The sequence below is a fragment of the Trichogramma pretiosum genome, unplaced genomic scaffold, assembly GCF_000599845.2.
Source record: "Trichogramma pretiosum strain Unisexual culture from Peru unplaced genomic scaffold, Tpre_2.0 scaffold33, whole genome shotgun sequence".
NCBI classification, from domain to species: Eukaryota; Metazoa; Arthropoda; class Insecta; order Hymenoptera; family Trichogrammatidae; genus Trichogramma; species Trichogramma pretiosum.
The window spans coordinates 432,311-451,728 of NW_019641610.1; the positions used below are offsets into that span (position 1 = coordinate 432,311).

At 41.2% G+C, this 19,418-nt stretch overlaps 1 protein-coding gene across 8 annotated transcripts in view; it reads right to left on the reverse strand.

Moving 5' to 3' along the window:
• Nucleotides 1–19,418, reverse strand: part of LOC106649017 (LIM domain-binding protein 2-like) — an 88,960-nt gene that overhangs the window by 8,756 nt on the left and 60,786 nt on the right. For 6 of the 8 annotated variants that reach the window (XM_023458551.1, XM_023458552.1, XM_023458548.1 and 3 more), the window contains one exon: nucleotides 7,386–7,482. In XM_023458551.1, coding sequence (XP_023314319.1) covers nucleotides 7,386–7,482 — 97 coding nt within the window. The remainder of the gene's footprint in view (nucleotides 1–7,385; nucleotides 7,483–19,418) is intronic. The other 2 variants (XM_023458553.1, XM_023458549.1) reach the window with 1 other exon arrangement.

The window sequence follows — 19,418 nt, forward strand, 5'->3', positions numbered from 1 at the left end:
GCAGTGTATCCGATCATTGTACTTTATTAAATATTCAATATCAAATAAAATTTTATTTCTTATTTCAAAAGCCTTACGTATCTAAATTATTACATTATGAATTTTTATTTAAATATTTATAAAAACGAAAATAAAATTTTCAAAAGTATTGACACTTCTGTGTACGCACACATTTTATCTCACGGCATTGAAAAGATTAATATTGCTTGATAAAACAACTTTGATAAGGTCCAATTCATTACAATCGAAAAAAAATATCAATGATCAAGGATAAATTATACTATATACTATTTTTCGGACGTAAGAAATTTTTTGTTTTGAAAAATGTTGAGCAACCCAATTATTTATTATTTAAATTAATATTTAAAAAATGTATATATGTTATTGTTTAACGTCACTATTCATAAAAAAATGAAAAATATGCTCTCAGAAGTTACTTGGATAACTTAATAATAAAATAGAATTAATGCTATCAAATGTTAAAGTAATTTCAACAATTTTACCGACTAACAGAGTCATTTTTATTTTAACTTGAAATTGTAATTGATTCAATATTTTACGTAAATCAGTTAATTTGAAAATTAAAAAATAAATCACATATACTTTGTGAGTTCATAACCTTTAAAAATGTAAAATGAAGTCGGTTCTAACCTCTTATGATTCGAAAACCATTTTAAACGTCTTAAAATTATAAAATTAAGACGAATTGCAGGAAAAAACAATGGAAATACTTCTTAAAATGACGAGAAAATTATGGCATATTATTATTCGAAAAATGTTGTTAAAATCCAAAAAAATTTGAAAAGTTGTGCACGACGAAGCCAAAAATTTTGCGGGCCACTGTACCCGAGAACTGTTTCTGCCGACTGTACCACCCTACTGTTGTTAGGGGGGAGACTAGGGGTGGTATATGATCGTGTATATACACTGCAGCTAAAGTATTGTCAGGCCGCTCCACCTCTGGCTTTTAGCGAAAAAATTCTCGTAAAAATCAACGACATAATCAATAAGGTTGAGAGTAATTTCAAAAAATTTGTAAAATTCGTCCGCAAACAGCCACCATTTTTGAAAAATTTCAATCGAAAACTTGGATCGATAATGAATGAGAAGGATTCTGCCTCTGGCTGTGAAAGCATTGGACAAAACGAGCCCAGCCAGTGACTGCCGCTGCCGCTGCTGCCGCCGCCGCCTCGAGTATATACGGCCAGGGGCGTCGCGCGCGCCCGCGAGCACGAGGGGCAAAGGGAGATACACACATACACACGCACACATGCATGTACACTTGTATATATAACAGACTATATAGACGCACGTATATATATATACTTGCTATACATACGTATAGATATATGTATATATGTGAATATATACACGCGAACAAACGCGTAGCGCTAGAACGAGAGAGAAAGAGAGAGAGAGATACAGATGGATATAAAGAGAGAAAGAGAGAAACGAAGGGGGTACTATATGGGTTATCGAGGAGGGCCCCACCCCCGAGAGAGGACAGAGGCCCTCATTTTATTACCCAGACGCAAGTCAGAATCTGTCTATATGTATAGATCATGCTTATATATACGTATCTATTTGTTAAATACATGTGTATATTTACACGTGCACGAGTGTGTAATTCGTATAGACACTCAATGGTCGAAGGGGTTCTCAAATTAAAAAATGCGTATACGCACACGGGCGCGCGTACACGAGTCTGTACATATTGGTCTTTATCGCGGCTGCAGAGTGATGGAGACACGAAATCTGCAGTACCCAAGGCGCTTTGACTGCTGATGCTGTATTGCGGAGCTACTAACGCGCCGGAGTAATAGCTTGGCTCCATGTGTGCACGATTCGAGCACTGCCGCAGTGGACACGCAAACATCAACTTGATGCTCCATTCTAACTGAAGTTGATTTTGCTATTTGTTTGTTGCTCTTTTACATAAAATAGAACATGTTGCTATCGAAATGTCAAGTGTCATTCTGTAGTTACAACAATTTTATCCGTGTAAATTCGTTCCGTTTCACGCATCGTCTCAACGAATTTCGTCAGTTGACGTTTCTTTCAGTCAGAATTAAGTTGTAAAGTAAACATTGATCGAGAACTTACAATAAAAATATTTGACTAAAAATGAATTATAACAGTTTGCGTGAGATCGTCGTCGATTCGGCGTGACATTTTTTGTTTTATTTTTGCGAGAACCACAAAAATAAACACCTTGCGATGTAAATGTGGAAGCAGTAATAACGCGCATGCTCGTTAATTTCGTGGGTCACGAGAGATAACATTCATGAGATATAAAAATGAAAGGACATGGAGGTGTTGGTGCATACCATGCAAAGAAACAATTCGAAAAGCTGGTGAGAAGTGACGAATGCAGATTAACGTTAATGTGTACCCAGCAAAGAAGAAGACAAAACCGCGCAACACTTGTAAATTTAAATGTAAAATAAGCCGCTGAAACGTGCGGAAATAGTGTTATCTTAACTAGTTCTCTCTCTCTCTCTCTCTCTCTCCACTAGCGATAACTTATCAGTCTCACTGTAGTGATATATATAAATGTATATATACATATGCGCATGTTGATGCGCTAGTAGCGTCTATCGAAGTAGATGAAGCTCCGCGCACAAGCGTAGAAAAAATCGGTGTTCAGATAAAGCGAGCGCAATGAATTATACAATGTTCATAAATGTGCTTGCGTCTGTATGTACGAAAAAATCGCGACAGCAGCACGCGTACGAATCAATTCAAAGATTATTACTTCATTCGTTCTCATGCCAATCAAGAAAGTCTCCAATAGATTAGCATGCAATGTTGCAATTTTCGAGACGTTGTTCATGCATGCAGGTATATAAATGCGAGTCGTTCAACCTATAATATCGACTAGGGCTCTCTGTGTCTCTGTTGAACACGATTCTTTAAATTCTGCAGTGATTGTACTAGTTTTATACGGTAATTAATTATCTAAATCATATGACAATTGTCAAGGTAGTACGTGCGTGGCAGCTGTGAAATACGGAAATGCATTCTCTGCGTACACTCGTTTGAATTAAACATTTTTTGGTTTGATTTTTGAAGTCCCACATGTTCTATGCCACTCAGAAAACTGATGAAAGATTCTCGTTAGCCTAATCGGTGAAGTTTCTGGGCCGTGTGCTCGTGTAAATGTGCAATGTAGGTTGTCGAAAAATCGAGTACGCACGTGTGCCCTGTCACCGCAAGGAAAACAGCACGCGCCAATTCTTCTGTGTGTGCTATGGCAAGTACACAAGCGAGAAAGTTTCTTCTTTCTCTTCATAGCCGCAGAGCGGAGTCGCCGATGCTGCTGCCGCTGTGCCGTGTGGAGAGAAAGCATTTGCACAGCAGCAGAAACAGAGGCGGCTTTTTCAGCTCCCGCGCGAGCAGCGCATGTGACTGAGAAAGCAAGCGGATCTTTCCACAGCCATGTGCGCACTTATCGTGTGCACTGTAATTTCTACAACATCTCGAAACGTAAATCTAGTGTAGCAGGGGCCACGTCTGCGTTAAAAAAAGCAACAATCATAGCAATAGTACAAGGACCAGCAAAGCCGGAGCCCCGACTTCGCTAGCTTTATATTTTCTCACTGGTGCAGAATTTAACGCATTTATAGCATACATAAGAGCGTAGGCGATGGAAGAGAAAAATCCAGTAAAATCGATTCGATCGCTTACTACTTTTAATATAATAAATTTTCGCTTTATCAATTTAGAAAATATCCTACAAAGGTGAAATTAAATGAAAAACGTTAATTTTCAAATAAAATCTAAATGTCGATTCAAAATCCTTATCAAGTAAAGGATTTGGATATACGTCCCTGAACCTACCGCGACGAGGAGAACACGGCGTCTTTTTCCGTTCAGAATCTCGTCGTTTTTCTCCTCTTGCACGCCCTGTACGCTGCCTCTGCTTCGTTTTTTATCTCCTTTTTTTCTCTTTCTCTTTTTGCTCTCTTTCGAGTTTCTTTTTTTCTTTCTTTCCTCCATCGTATACTTGCCGCAGCAACAGCAGCAGCGGCAGCGGCAGCACCGGCAGTGGCGGCAACATCATCCTCGGAACGTTGCTGCATCTTCGTTTTCAGTGCGAGCTGCTCTTTACTCACTCGACCACCTACATCCACCTGACGCATTCTGCACACTGCTACAGGCTTTGCTCTTTTACACGCTTCAACGTATATGCACACATGTATTCGTAATCGACTGAAAAATATAAGAATGCGAGCGTCGAAAATAATGTCTGTCAGGAAAGGATTTCGATTTTTTTCACCAAGACTTTAATTCACAGTATTTTTCTTCCATGAAATAAATATTTATACCAACTAGTCATCCAATTAATTTTTATGCTTATGCTACGCTCAATAACACGCACTGCCATTTGGTTCTTGGATTTGAAAAACGAGAAAAACCAGTGCTCGTTATTATTTGAATAAAGGAAAAATTATGTAACGGGAAGCTACAAAATATGACCATGGCTTTTGATTATTGCTCAGCTCTGTACTCGCGCGTATGCATTACTAACCAACGATTCCAGCGGGATAAAGTTACAAGGGATCTTATCGTTTCGCGCTGCGCGGATCGCTCTCTAACTTGCACTGATATTTACGTCACGCGCGATTTGAGAGCTAAATAGGCGCGTGAGCTGCTCAGGTATACGCTGATCTCGTGTATACGCACAGGTACAACTCGATAAACCCTCCGTAACGTATATTACATCTAGCTCATATAGGACACATGATCCTCCGATTTACTGCTTCACGTATAGAACGAATTGCAGCACAGGCTACGCGTTGCGTCGAATTTCGAGCTCATTTCGAAATATGATCGATTAAATTAATTGCTTTAAAATTATGCGCGAACCCGATGAAACTGTAATAAGAAAAAAGCAACAATTTTGCTCGTGAACAAGGCGACGCGTGAAATTATGCCTCTTCCTGTGCCACAGTGAGCAAAAGAAAGAGAGAGAGAAAGAGTGAGAGCGTGGCGAGGAGAACCGTGCGCCTCAACACTGAAAACTTGAAATATATTCCGCTTGCTCCTCCCGATATGCTGCCAAGCGCGCACCTCATTCTCAATCGTGTGTGCGAGAGTATGTGTTGCTTTTTTCGCTTCCCGCTGCACGCGTTTGAATGTGTTATATACCTATATATATTGTAAGTGGTTGTTGTTTTGCATCGCTCGCGCGCGCGCGCCTGGGTCAACAACACCGTATATCCTCAAGCAAACCGACGAGTTTTGCTAAATGCTCGGCGCGCTGCACTTGGAGCTACAAAGAGTGCGTCTATACGAATATATAATACACGTACGATATTTATCATTTATCTATGCGCGCGAGAACGCCAAAACGGACACAGAAGCGGGAGAAAAATATTCGGCTCTTTCGACGTTTGGCTGACTTTATCGAGCTGGGTCCATTTCCAAGTGAATTTTATGAACAACAGAGTCGCGTCGCACGCGCTGGGTTTCCTTAATCGATTTTATAAATATAACATCGTTTTGTATAAATGTTTGTGGCGGAACATTGAGAGGAAGCAAAAGGGAAAATATACGATCCGTTGCCGTCGTTTAGACAAGCGACACAATACTAACGAGCCTCGTACATATATATATACGCATATGCAGACATGGAAATAAGTTCTGGGAGGCTTTATAAACTACGCACACATAGCTCGATATAACGCGCGCGATGTGTAGCACGCCCAATGGTGACGCGAGATACCGCACCGGTATATTATGCATATGCATAGGAAGCGAAGATGATTTATGGTCGCTGGTCATGCCACGACAATAATATACGTATATGTATGAAATTGCACTTTTATAATACACTTTCACGTGCCATTGTTTAATGAAACACTCCGTTTTCAATGTTTGTCTATTCTCTTGATCGACGTCGTAGAGTTGATTTTTAATAAAGCACCATTGGCGTCTAAGCTTTTAGAACTTGTTCACTATGTAAAAGCTCAGTTTGGAAATCGTTTGTTAATTTAAAATGTAATTTTTTTGCCACGCATAAAATATTCAACACCGCGATAACGCTGTGACTATTTTGCAAAAAATGAGTAACTTCCTTAAAGCGCGTTACATTACAAGCCCAAAGTATATGGCTATTTCGTTTTTTTCTTTTTTCGTCAAAGATCATCGCGCGCGATTTTAGCAGCTCTTGGCTATCGTAAATCTGCAGCTTTCGTCCCGTTGTAATACTTTCTTTTGGTTGAGCACTGTGCAGTCTTGTGGCGCCTCGTTGATTACACACGTGTGCATGGTAGGGGATATAGGTATAGCTGCGGCGGCAGGCATGCGTCGTACGTAAAGCATGTAGGCGCGAAGCTCGGGAGAATTGGCCGCAAGCGCGCGTGCGCCTTTATGTGAGTTGAACTATGGCAAGTTGACCGATAAGAGCTATATGAAGCGCTTATTAAGCTGTTATAAGCGATGCTTTCTCGGAGGGCATATAAGATTGATGGACGGCCGAGCGGCGTGGCGTAAGTGTTGGCTAATCCTGCAGCGATTACCGAATCATCGAGCCTCTCTTTGGCGGGCACGCGTGTGCAAACGATCTTGCGACACACTCGCGCGAGCGAGCGACTATATAACCAGCCGGCACGCGGCCGCTGGACAGTAAGATCGATGGCTCTAGTGTATAGACGCCCACGCGCCGCTTGTATATACAGCCCTGCGAAAGAGTCAATTGACTCTGTGCTTGCGGCGCTGGTTATAATGAGAGGGTGCTGAAACTTGAGATTCCACGCCGGCACGATCCAAAGCTTGCACAGCGCACAACTTGGCCGGTCGACTTGCACAGATTAGTCGCGAGTTTCTACAATCTCTGCGGTCTGTCAATTGCTACTTGCTTGCCACGCGCTCGTGCAAAAGTCGGCTAAAATTCAACCAAGTAAATTATACGGTAAGCTTGAAAGAAATCGGTGCAAAGCGGGCGAAAAAGAGACGTAGATCGAAAAACGATAGAATCGCGCGACGACGATCGTTACCGCACTCGAGCCCTGTACATATATATTTTCATGCCACGAGCTTGCTGCAGTACGAGCAAGAGCCGCGCGCGCGCGCAACAGCAAAGCCGACACGGCAAATGTACCTATATATCTTATCGACTATCGGAAATCTTTCTCGAGTCTGGACGATGGTGTCGAAGTGTCTCGCGCGTCTTGCACTGGCGCGCGCGCTCGCGCAAGGGATAAACGTTGCTTGGATTATTTTTTGTCCTTGACAGCTAACGCGTGTAAAGTCCTTTCTTTGGCGACAACTTTTTTACTGGCCACACGCAGCTACGATATTACGCTTGTATGTTGCTTCTCCATTCACGCGTTAGTGCAGTATTAAATGAAATTTTTTTTATAATAAAAAAATGTACTTACGTCTGCTCGTTGCTGAAGCCTCTTGTTGAGTTCGTAAAATCTGTAGTCTGGTTGTCCATAGTATGGCGTGGGCCTCCTGGGGACAGGCATTGAAGATCTGTCAGTAAAGATTGATCGGTAATGTTAGGATAACAGATGAAATAGTTTACACTCAATAATTGAACTATGCATGTAAAAAACTCGTATGACTAGAATGTATTGTACAATTGATCGTCTGTGTTATTCATTATTTTTACACTCGTGCAATTTCAGATAGAAACCTGGCCACTTTTTAATACTGTGTAAAAATTACTTAAAATTTAACTCAAATGTAAACATAAACTTTGTAAATAACATCTCCCCAATGTAAAAAGATTGCTATAATGTAAAGAGGAATTTAAATACTAGTACTATTAAAACGATACTTTTTTAATGCATAGCAATCTGTAATATTGGCTCGCATTTTTACCCAAACCAATCGTCTAAAAATTCATCGTGGCACGTAATCAATAATTGAAACATTAGTTGCAAAGAAATTTTTTCTTGTCGTATGATTGTGCATCGAGCTTTCAGTTAAATAAACAGAATATGAACACATTCACTCACGTGTCTTCGAAACAATAAATATTTCACTCACACATTGGACCGATCAACGTTAATGGGCATGAAGATTGATGATATGGACACTTGAGTCGATATTATATATAATGGATTAGTGGAGAGATTGACGCTGAGCCGCGAGAGAATTATAGCTTGCGTACAGGAGTGACACAAATCATAACACTGACACTCATTTACATAGAAACCTATACGCAGTTGTGCAAGTGTACGTGCGTCCGTGAGTATTTACAAACAACACACATATGCACACGATTATGATAAAGCAGAACAATTCATCTTAATACCACTCATCGATACACACGCACACGCGCCCATTATAATAATGCAGTTTGCATCGACGACAAACTGCTGTTTATAGTAATAATTAATGCGCATACATTAAATAATCTTTGAGGAGCATTAGCATAAGTCATAAATCCATAGACGCAATTGACCCGCGAGCTATTTTTAGAGAAGCTCGCGCGGATAAGCAAAACGACCCAAAAGACGCGATTGCAAGGAGCCATCCGACACATTTTCTCACAGTTTACAATCGTTGCATCCTAAAAAAAAACGATATAAATAATGGCGCGCGAGCCTGTGTACCGGTTCGCTAGCTGCAGGCCTATAAATTAACGAATAGCTGCCGCGGTGCGCGACCATATAGCATGTCTGCAAACATACATATATACAAGCTCAATGACAAGTATACGCGCAGCGAAAGACGCCTTCCTTATCTTTCGACACACCGTACGTTACGTATGAAGACGCATACATTGGCGATGAGGCAAAACTCCTGTACGAATTCGCTTTGAACGTATGGCGCGTCTGTAATAATTTAGTCAAGTAGCCGTGAGTTCAAGATAGCGATTTCTCTGATTATTAAAGCTGCCGTCAGTAAAGATTAATATGATCGTTTTCGCGAAATGAAAGCTTTCGGAGCTTTGGACGCGACTGCGGGGCCAGCGAAGCACGACTGTGTGTGATTGTTTGTGCCGCACGCCAAGCTGGTTGGCGTGGTGTGCGGTTTGGCTTTGTAACTCTCTGAACGTACTACACGTGTGGATGCATACTTGTCCTGATGCTTAGGATATTTAAAACTAATCATGGGTTTTCAGTATTTTATTAGTGAGGTATACTTTATACTATTACTTTTGGTTTTACATTAGCAAAATTGAGCTTGACGTTCAGCGCGTAATGAAGAAATCTGTTTTTATATGGTTTAGGCAACCATGGTAATGGCAAAATAATACAATTCAATTCAATTGCACTCATCGATAACAAGTTCACAAGTTATTTTGTAGCTTTACACTTGATACTGAGTTTAAAAACGCATAAAGGTGAAAATACAAAAAGATCGTCAAACATTGCGCTCAATACAATAAAAGAAAAGCAAATGTTGCTAGTTTTGATTGCTCGCACAATGGACATATTCAGAGAAAGCAATTAGTCAAGTCGTCAGATTACATAACATTGAAAAATGTAGGTCGATCGCACATCGTGGGACTTGTGCGAGTCGATGAAACTTCATCTTTGACTTAATGAAGAATATACATACAAAGTAAAGAGCAACAAGTCCGAGTATATACGTCGACGCGGCGCAGCTTACATAGCCTCCAAACTTTGACACTTGACCTCGCTTTAACTGCAGAACGAGCGAGCGGGCGTCCAAGTCTCTATTTGTCAATTACGCTAATCTACTCCGAACTCGTTTAAGAGCCATTCGCCACGTTGCGAGGAGTCGTGCGCGCTCACTACTGCGCACACGCGACCATGAATCAAAACGTACACTGCATTTTGCTTTTTATACGCGCGGACGCGTGCAAAGTCGTTGTTTTTGCCCCTTTTTACAACGACAACGACAATCCGAGCTTACTTCGGTTGCGATGCTTTATTGTTTAACGTACGACATCGACTGCTTGTGCGATGGAAGGAAAGGAAATGTATTTACGATCGGCATGGCAAATGAAATTGAATGGAAAAAGAGAAGGATTGCAGCAGCCGGTGACAATTCAATCGGATTCGGCCAGTACGTACGAGCTTTGCGCGAGAGTCCGAATGTTTTCTCGGCATTCTGAGCTCTTTACGTTATAGAAGCTTAGGTGCCCGAAGAGAACTGCCAATGCGAGTACGGCTAGAAACACGCCTTTCTCTCTTCTCTCGGAACGTATAGCCGGGCCAAGCTCGGGGGAAAAGTAGGCAAAATTCAATGTCATCGTATAGTTGCTGCAACGAGCTCGCCAGACATCGACGCGATGCAGTGGCACCGTTGGGAGTATACATAAAGATCTACCTATAGAGTACTCGGTGCGTAGACTACCTACGGACAGCTATGTGGGTGAACGTGTGTGAACGTGTGTGCAAGAAACAGTAAACATGTGCGCGAAAAAGTCAAACGAAGACGAACGAGCGCCGCGTGATCGGAAAGTTAAGCGTGTGTACGCGCGCGGCGACGATCCGACTAAGAGAAAGAGAGAACAGCGCGGCTGTGAATGATGGCCACGGCAGCACGGGAGCTTTTTGCTCCACATATTCGTTCTGCGACAACGGGCAACGACTCGCTACACGAGTTTCCGCGCACGCGAATCGAGAGAAAGTTAAGCAGCGCCACTGCCACACATGTTTTTTTTTCGCCTTTGCTTTTATTTTTTCGCAATTGATTGATTCGATTACTCAATTAACGCCCGAGTGACGTATCGTCGTAGTAGCAGTTTTTCAAGAAGCAGCCGCGCATCTCGAGAAATACGAGGATTTCATCGAGCCATCGCTTAATTAATCGTTCAACGATGAGTATTGTTCGTTTACTCGAAATCATCAACAACAACGAACGATGAACTTGACAATACGAGATTTATTTAATATCTCAATCAACGTAGAAATTCGCGAAGAAATTTATATCGAATTCGCAGTAGCTCTGCAATTTCAATGTGACCGAGTACAGAAAATACGTGAGGGTACAGGTAGTATTTTTATTTTAAAATCGTTACAGCGTCACATGAAACGAAACCTGGAACCTTACATTTTCACCGCCCCGCACACGATCCGGTTGGGCAATCGGTACCGATTTCGCCTCGGTCCAGCCCGGATCGTCATTCACAGTAAAAAAACGACTGCAGTAGTGGTGTGGAGTGAGAATAATGTGTATGATTTAACGGCCAAAGTCTTGAAGTCGCGGTTTTAACGCACGTGCGAGAGGCCTCGATCAGCTGACCAGCCACCAGCCAGCTGCTGCTACTGCCACTTCTGCAACATCCTTCTTTCGCATTTGCTCGCTTTCTCTCTCTCTCTCTCTCTCTCTTGCACATACACACACGCACACACACACACACACACACACACACACACTGCTCGCATTCACTATTATACCAAAGCGAGATCGCGGCAACCGATGGAGAACCACTGTTACTGCTCTGCAGATTCTGCGCAGGCGCTTCATCAATTCCATGGGGGTTGGGTTGTTAGCAGCAGCAGCGGAACCCCTGGTGCGATCAATGCTTCTACCACCACCAACGCTGCCACAGCTCTCGCTTCGTCTCTCTCTCTCTCTCACTCTCTCTCTCTCTTTCTCTCATCGCGCTCGCCCCATGAGCATATATATGTGCCTATTATACCGTATACACATATACGTATATACATAGGTACGGTGCGTGCGCGAGTCGTGCAAATATATGCAAATTTTAGCTCTCTCTCTCTCTCTCTCCCGTTCGCGCTTGCCTCTGCGCGCGCGTATACATGTGTATATATGTGCGCGCATTGATGAAAGCTACGTGTAAGTACGTATGCTTACCACTACTCGGTATGAGTCTGTGTTAGTGTAAGCGCGTGCATAAGTATAAATATACATGCACGTGTACGTGTGTGAGTGTGTGCAAGCTGTGCGTATAGAAAGGGGCAGTATTGACACGCCGGGATTCGCGGGCACGCAAACGAGAGATTTTTGCGAGATAATATACTCGCCACCTTATTCCAGCTCAACAATACCTTTATTTTTATTATTTATTTACTTCGGCGGCCAAGAGCCAATTTTGAATAGTTCTGTGCTTTTGCCTTTGGGTAAAATTGAGTTTTAAATCAACCGGTTTTTTACGCGAAAAATTCCCTTATCATTCGTCTCTACGTATGCAGATGGTTCATTTACTAGTGTGACTGCAAGTATAACATGATGCTGCACTCAAATGCTTAATAGATTAAAATTATTCGAAATTGTGCGTTCAAATTCTTAACGGAGCCACTGTGTATAGTATCTCCACAAGCGTGTACAGTTATTATGCTTTTTTTGTAGGATACATGTGGCAGGCACTCGTATGACTGCGTATGCGAACGTTTTTCAAAGGTCTCAAACGCGCTTTGATTCTTTCATATCGGGAGAGAGAGAGAGAGAGAGAGAGAGAGAGAAAAAAAGGGAAAAAAGACGAACAGTCAACTGTGCGTAGCAGACTAAAGAATTCTTTTTATGTGCGTCAAATAAAATACGCTAAAAGCTATTACGTATGAACAAAAATCTGACGAACTTGAAAGAAAAAGCAGAATTATTAATTTATATACCGAGTAAATGAGACAAAAGCTATTGTCGCGAGCTGTTGTTAAGGTAAACGAGATGAAAAAATTTGACCGCGCTCGAGCAATTTTGACAAATTACCGTAACTTTTCATTTAAAAGCTTGCACATAGTAAGCTTCAAGTACTTCAAGTAGCTTTAATGATGAAGTAAACCTAATAATTAGCTTAACAGTACCCTTGCACGTATCAATGCAAAAGAGTTTTACAAAAGCTTTTAGGTCAATGGAAACTTTTGATTTTCAACTAATGCAGAGAACAAAATCTCACGCAGCAACAACTAGTTCATAGTTCCAATATAGAAATATTGATTTTGTCTCGATAAGATATAGATGCAACCGTATCTATTTATTCGGCCTAGATAACCAAGTCTCAAATCGGAGCGAAAATTCTTCATGAGCTTATACTGCATAGAGCGCGAGCAGGCCTAGTTGAACGTTTTCAGGCGAGTGAATCGTTAAGAGTTCCGGTATTGAATGGGTTCTGCGCGTTATATCTGTACGAATTGTACGTACGACGTAAATTTCTTCATCAATAGGCATGTAAATGCGCGCGTGCGTTATGGCACACTCATACGCGAAGAACGACAAAAAACTTTTCGCCCGCATTTCACCGGTGCACGCACACGTGAGCGAGAGGAAAAGAGACAGGCAGAGAGGAGGCGTGTGCTCAGAAGCATGACGAACTTTCTCGCTCTCTGGTGAAAAAAGTCAATACATATAAGTAGGAATTGCGGTATACTATACTGTTTGTATATTGTATATGTGTGTACACGATGGCGATACCATAAAAAGTAAGATAGTTACACACGGGAATAAATGTGTCAAAATGTGTGCCGAAGGATTTTTGCGAGCGGCGACTCTTGCGACACGATATCGCTATGAAACATTGCGAAGCTTGCGGAAATCCAATCTCAATGCTTAAAACATCTCGTCAGCCATGTATATGAGTGCGTAATTATAGACATGAATAGCGCCATTATTAAGTCGGTAAATCTTGGGAATCTGTATAAATGTATATCGATTTTGTAGTAGATCAAAATGCATCGTTCGCGCCGAGTTCGAGCGACGTAAAACCAGTCAACGGGTTGGGCGTGTGTAGGCATCGCGGGGGCAGATCTCGCAAGTTCGCAGAGCCGCTAGAGTGCACGATATGTCGAGCTACGTAGACACCCACGCCGTGGAAAGATTGGTGCATTATATGGTAACGCGTAGCGCGAAGACCGAGCACGTGCAGCCTTGCACAACAATCTAGTTAGGCTGGCGATTTTAATCATGGAAAAATCGCCATCGACCAAATCTATCAATTTTCCAATCGTGTGCGATAATGCCCGGGGGACTCTTATTGGCCGATCATTGATTTCGTGTTCGTAAAGCACACAAGTTGGCACGATAACTACTGAAATCGTAGCTCAGAAATGTCGTGTACTTATAGCAAAAATAAATCTAACGTCAGCAATATTGTACAAAAGTACTGGGCAAGCGCTTTTATGGAATACAAAGCCTCAGAGCGTGGCCACGTGGCTAGTCGATCTATATCCCTCGATGATGTAGGGCGCCGATCGTCGCTATGTGTGCGTCTTTCTCTGCGCGTGTGTTACATGTGCGTTTATTCACAGAGCCTGTACTGCAAAATCAATCGTCGACGTCGGAGACGTCTAGATCTCCTCGAAGGGCAAAATCATAGGGGTCGACATTCGTATGCAGCACGAAATATGGTGGGGGAGCAGTATAGCTACTCCCCGCGACCTAAGCTGCACGTGCTCTTATATACGTACAAAATTGTGCAGCGCTATAGGATGTATGGATCTCCTCACCAAGGAAAATATCAATAAGTCTAGGCTGCTTTATCGCGGCCTATGGCTACATTTAGTAGCAGATATTGTCTATTGATAATTACGCAGGACCTGCGCATTGATTATTATCAATACTTATAGTTAAATTCATTACTGCAAGTATCTAATAGTCGAGGATAAAAATCAGGTGAGTTTAGTTAGAAAATTGCGTGAGGTACACGGCATATACGACCGTCGACCAGTAGCCACACTTGATAAAACGCAATGTCTCAATCTTTCAAAAAGATCTTTTTTAATGCTCACACCCTTTTTTATATAGTTCGTTCAGTGTATTCGAGCACTATCTGCATTGTATACATTATGTACTTGTATGTAACATGCACAATGTCTGCCTAAATACATCATAATCTTGCGCAATCCTTTAAACATCTTAATGACTCGTGTAATCGCTCTTTTAAGTAATACATATACAAATGCAATGAACATCCGTTTTCAACTCTTGCTCTCCTTCTTTCACTCTTTATACGCGCGTTTACTGGTACACACTCATGAAGAGAAAGTAAGACAGACGGTTGTCCAACTGACAGACTAGGGGTGAGAAGGATAAAAAGTGCGTATAATACGAATGAAAAGGTACGGTACAAGTGCGAGGGATATGCACACATACGCGCACATGGACACAAATACACACACGTATACAGAAATGGTGATAAAGAGAAGGAGGCTTATATGAGAACGAGGGGTCGAACGCTTCGGTCGGAAAGCCACTTTGTTTTGCGAGTTTTTTCAGCTCGTGTACAAAGCTGCTTCTACAGCTTGATATTTGCTCAAAATTATACAAGATACAAGACCTTGAATATTTTCATTGAATCATAATTATAATAATAATAACAATAATAATAATAATAATAATAATAATAAATAAATAACAGCAATCGCCTATATCAATGCCAAATATTGTTGGTAACCATAAGGATCACAGAAGTGCGAACTTGGCTGCAGATAAGAATTGAGCATGCGATTAATTGCCAATAAACAAGAAACGTTAGAGTGAAAAAGCCTGAGGCACTTGATGCGACAAAAAAGTCTTAGTAACAAAGCTACTTTTATACCGCACGTGTAGGATGAGGTGCGGTGAGCTTGCGAATAGACATGCGGTAAAGTGCGTGCGTATGCAGGTCGATTCAATTCGTAGGCACGCGGAACGAATGCTTTTGGAACGAATACATCTCTCATGAGGTCGGCGTCACGTGGATACACGTGTATATGTCGTACGAAGAAGTCCTCGTATGTATGTCAGTAATATAATCAAGCAATGTGTACACAAGACAATACGAGAATACCTATTCACACTTTTGCGATTCATTTTTCTTTCTGTCATAGTCGCGTTAACACGACGACAAAAAAGAATTCACCTAGATACATGTATGAGGGATTTCATTTAAGACGAATAAAACTCATTGGGGTATACTGTTCTCAAGATCTCTTTTATCCCCCAATCTCCGATTCTATCATCACTGAAAAAAAGTGAAATACGTATAAGCAGGAACGCAGGGTAGAAAATGTGTATCCCCGCACTTGGTAAATCGAGTCGATAAAATACCATAGCCGATTAATTGCTCGTTGAACGAGAGGATAAGAAGCCAAAGTCGAGACGGTACAAGTGTGCCGAATAAAAGTAAAAGTCAAAGTCAAAACACGCGAGCGAGAGAGAAAGCATTGCGGCTACGTTGTAGGTATAAGTGATCTACACTACGATTCGTGTATGCGAGTGTGAACTTTATACGAGACGAACTGCAGTGAAAAAAAAGGAGAAAAAAAGCTCCGCGGCTCGTGCTGCGTACAAAGTTTGTTCGTGACTGATTGCAGCCGCGCACGTGCGTATACATAGTTATAATGCGCGCGACTATACATGCGTGACGATGTAAAGTATTAGCGAGCGGTCGAAAGCTTGAGAGTTTACTCGTGTGGGAGGCTACTAATTTATTGCGCATTAATGTCACTCTGTTTTGCGCCGACTCTTTCCCTAATTGCGCTTCTCGCAGTGTGACTCGAGCAACGACGTTTGTATAAGTTATACAGTCGCGAGCAAAACCTCTTATCTAACGTAGCTTCCTTTATGCTGTGGCCAACGTCAATGATTGCTATCCGTTCGACTAATAGTTGACTCAATTCTCCATGTTTTCATATTGAAAAGTATTTTCTAAAGTTTTTACCTTTAACCATCAAGATAAAAATACTTTTATTAACTCAATACTTTTAATAATAGTTAAAATGGTAATAATACGATGACATTTTAGTTGTGGCTTAACTTAACAACTAAATCGAAAACTATCGACTAATCACGGTTTCAACTTACTAAGTTGGTTCAAAAATAAAAGTTCTTTTTATGGCCAACTTTTTTTCTCCAGATTAAATCTTGGTTTTATTATCGTGATAAAATAACCGATGTAATCGTTTAAAAAGGTGAGTTATAGTGAAAGGTTATTGACCTATATCTTACAGACGATCTAATCAGAATGTTAATTTTTTCATAGAATTTCTTAAAGGTTTACTCTCAGACAATACAATTAGATAAATTTGAAAAAGATCCATGAGTCTTGGAGTATCCATCGTGAAAGGTCATGCTGACTAGCAAGGGAAGCGCACTTTGAAATTACAGAAAACAATTTAGTTTCAGACAAGATGTGCCAAAATTATTTTAGTCTCAAACAGAACTAGTAAGTCCGCGAACTGTCGCATACCTTCGAGTATTATATGCTGTACTGCAGCTGTGGAAAAGCCACGACAAATGCAAGAAACGTTATGAGAAAAATAATGAAAATGAATATAATTATTGTATTATTGAACTAGACGTGCTTATAATTTTTGACTCGAAATATTTAGATTTTGTATAGTTTGAAGATCATTAAAAATGATACACTGTAATTGTTGATAAAACGATAGCTTATCGCGTGGAGGTATATTTTCAAATATACTCGACCAAACAAAATAACGATTAATTTGTTACCCGCGAGCTACTGTAGTAGACTAATACGATTGATCGATTTTTTCTCTTTAATGATTTCGCGCCCAAATTTGAAGCGCGCCTCGAGGGGGCTTTCGCACAGAAAACAGCACATTTTACATTATTGTATGTATATGTAGTCCGAGTGTATTACAAACCCCTGCACAAGCGCATGGTGTGCACTGATCTCCAATCTCCGTTGCACAGTAAAGGTTATGCATTACGTTTATGTACACGGGTAGAAAAAGGTGACGCGTGCGACCTTTGACGCTGTACCGGTTTTTGCCAACTTGCACACGCATTGATGGCTTTTTTTACATAACGTCGTGTATTGTATACTTATACACGGAGCAGCTGTGACAATCAATACTCATCGCATACGACCACACTATCTTCTCGCAAAGGGGACTGGATCATTGCTAACCTATATTCATCTTAACAACTTCTACATCTCCTATCTCCTATAGGGTAAAAACGCATATTACCATTCCCAAGACATAACCTTCAATGACCCTATTACTGGACATTTGATTACATGTTAAAATCCAGTAATACAGACAGGCACAGTAATAGGTGCACCTTCCCTATATGCCCCTAATATAGAAATTATTTCACATAAGAATTTTTTTATGAAAAATGTCTTTGTCCCCGCCAGATTTCTCAAAGTTCAATCTTCGCTTAGTCAAAGTTAGACAAAAAAACCCGATCGTCCAATAACTGGAGTCCGGCAGGAAGTATCGTCTCGTGCGTGTACCAAAGACGCAATGTCAGAAACTCGGCACGTTTCGTTCGAAGCTGTGCGGACGATACAAATTACTGGTTGGCTGGCTGGCGCATGGCGCGTCGTGCACTCCATATGCGACTAATTAAGCTCGAGATCTGCACGGAGCACCTCGCGATCGACGAAGAAATTGAAAACGAATAAAAAGCATGCGTATGTACGCGTACGCAGCTGAAGCGTCTTCATTAAAGATTCCCGTACGCCTGCTGCATTGTAAATAATCAAGTGCAAACAAGCACGCGCATTATGGAATCCAGCCATGCTCGGGCTCGATCGTATGTATACCTACATCCGAGCCACCCGTGCATCGATGCCATCGACGATCGAACCGTTAATTATGCCTTTAACGTGAGTCTAGAAAAACAGCCAGTGCTCCGGTTTTTTGCTTGTGCGTACGCTGCCGCCAACGCGCGTCGAAATTGATTTTCTCTCAACGAGCGACAATTAGTCCCTGCATAGGCAGCTGTTGATTTCTCAAAAGACGAATGGATGTATTCGCACGAGGTGAAATAAGTTATACATCATCGTATGAATATGCTACAATCGAGCTACTTTTTCACGAATTTCAGCTAGAAATAACTGGCATACAGTCCACTGCGCTCGTACGCCTATTTCGAAAATATACGCATTGAAATTAAATGGAAATCCGTGACGCAGACAATAATAATAGAACAGCTAGCGTGAACGAAAATTATATATATTTCATATGTATATGAGCAGTTTTTTCATATATGTACAACTTTTGTGCGGGGCGTTCTCGGATCTGCCCCAAAATTTAGTATGTTATTTGGGTATGTGAAAATAGCCTTCAGGTAAATTTTTAGCCCTCTAGGGGCCTTAAGGCCCAAATTTGGGCCCCTCGAAGGTCCAAAAATAGCCGTTTTTACCTATTTTTGCGTATTATTCAAATATTTGTAACTCGGGCACCGGTGCATATTTTTTAACTCTGAGGGTCGCATTTTTTAGGTCAAGACATGTACTTTTCGTAAAAAAATTATGTAGAGCTCGATAGACCAACCCCCGGTTATGGGGGGGCAATGAAGGGGGATGAAAAATCGCAAAATTGACGTTTTTTAGCTTTTTTTGAATTGATGCAGAAGGCGACTGGATTGACGTATTTACTTTTGCAACGTCTCATTTTAAAGGTATTTTTATTACCTTTAAATTGCCGTGCGCAGAATTAAGATTGGTTCAAAAACGACGGAGATAGAGCTGTTTAAAGGTGTCAACATTATGAAAAAAGGCGTTTTTTCGAGATTTCGATAAGCTGTAACTTTTTTCTAGTAACATGAATCTCTTTGAAATTTTATGTGAA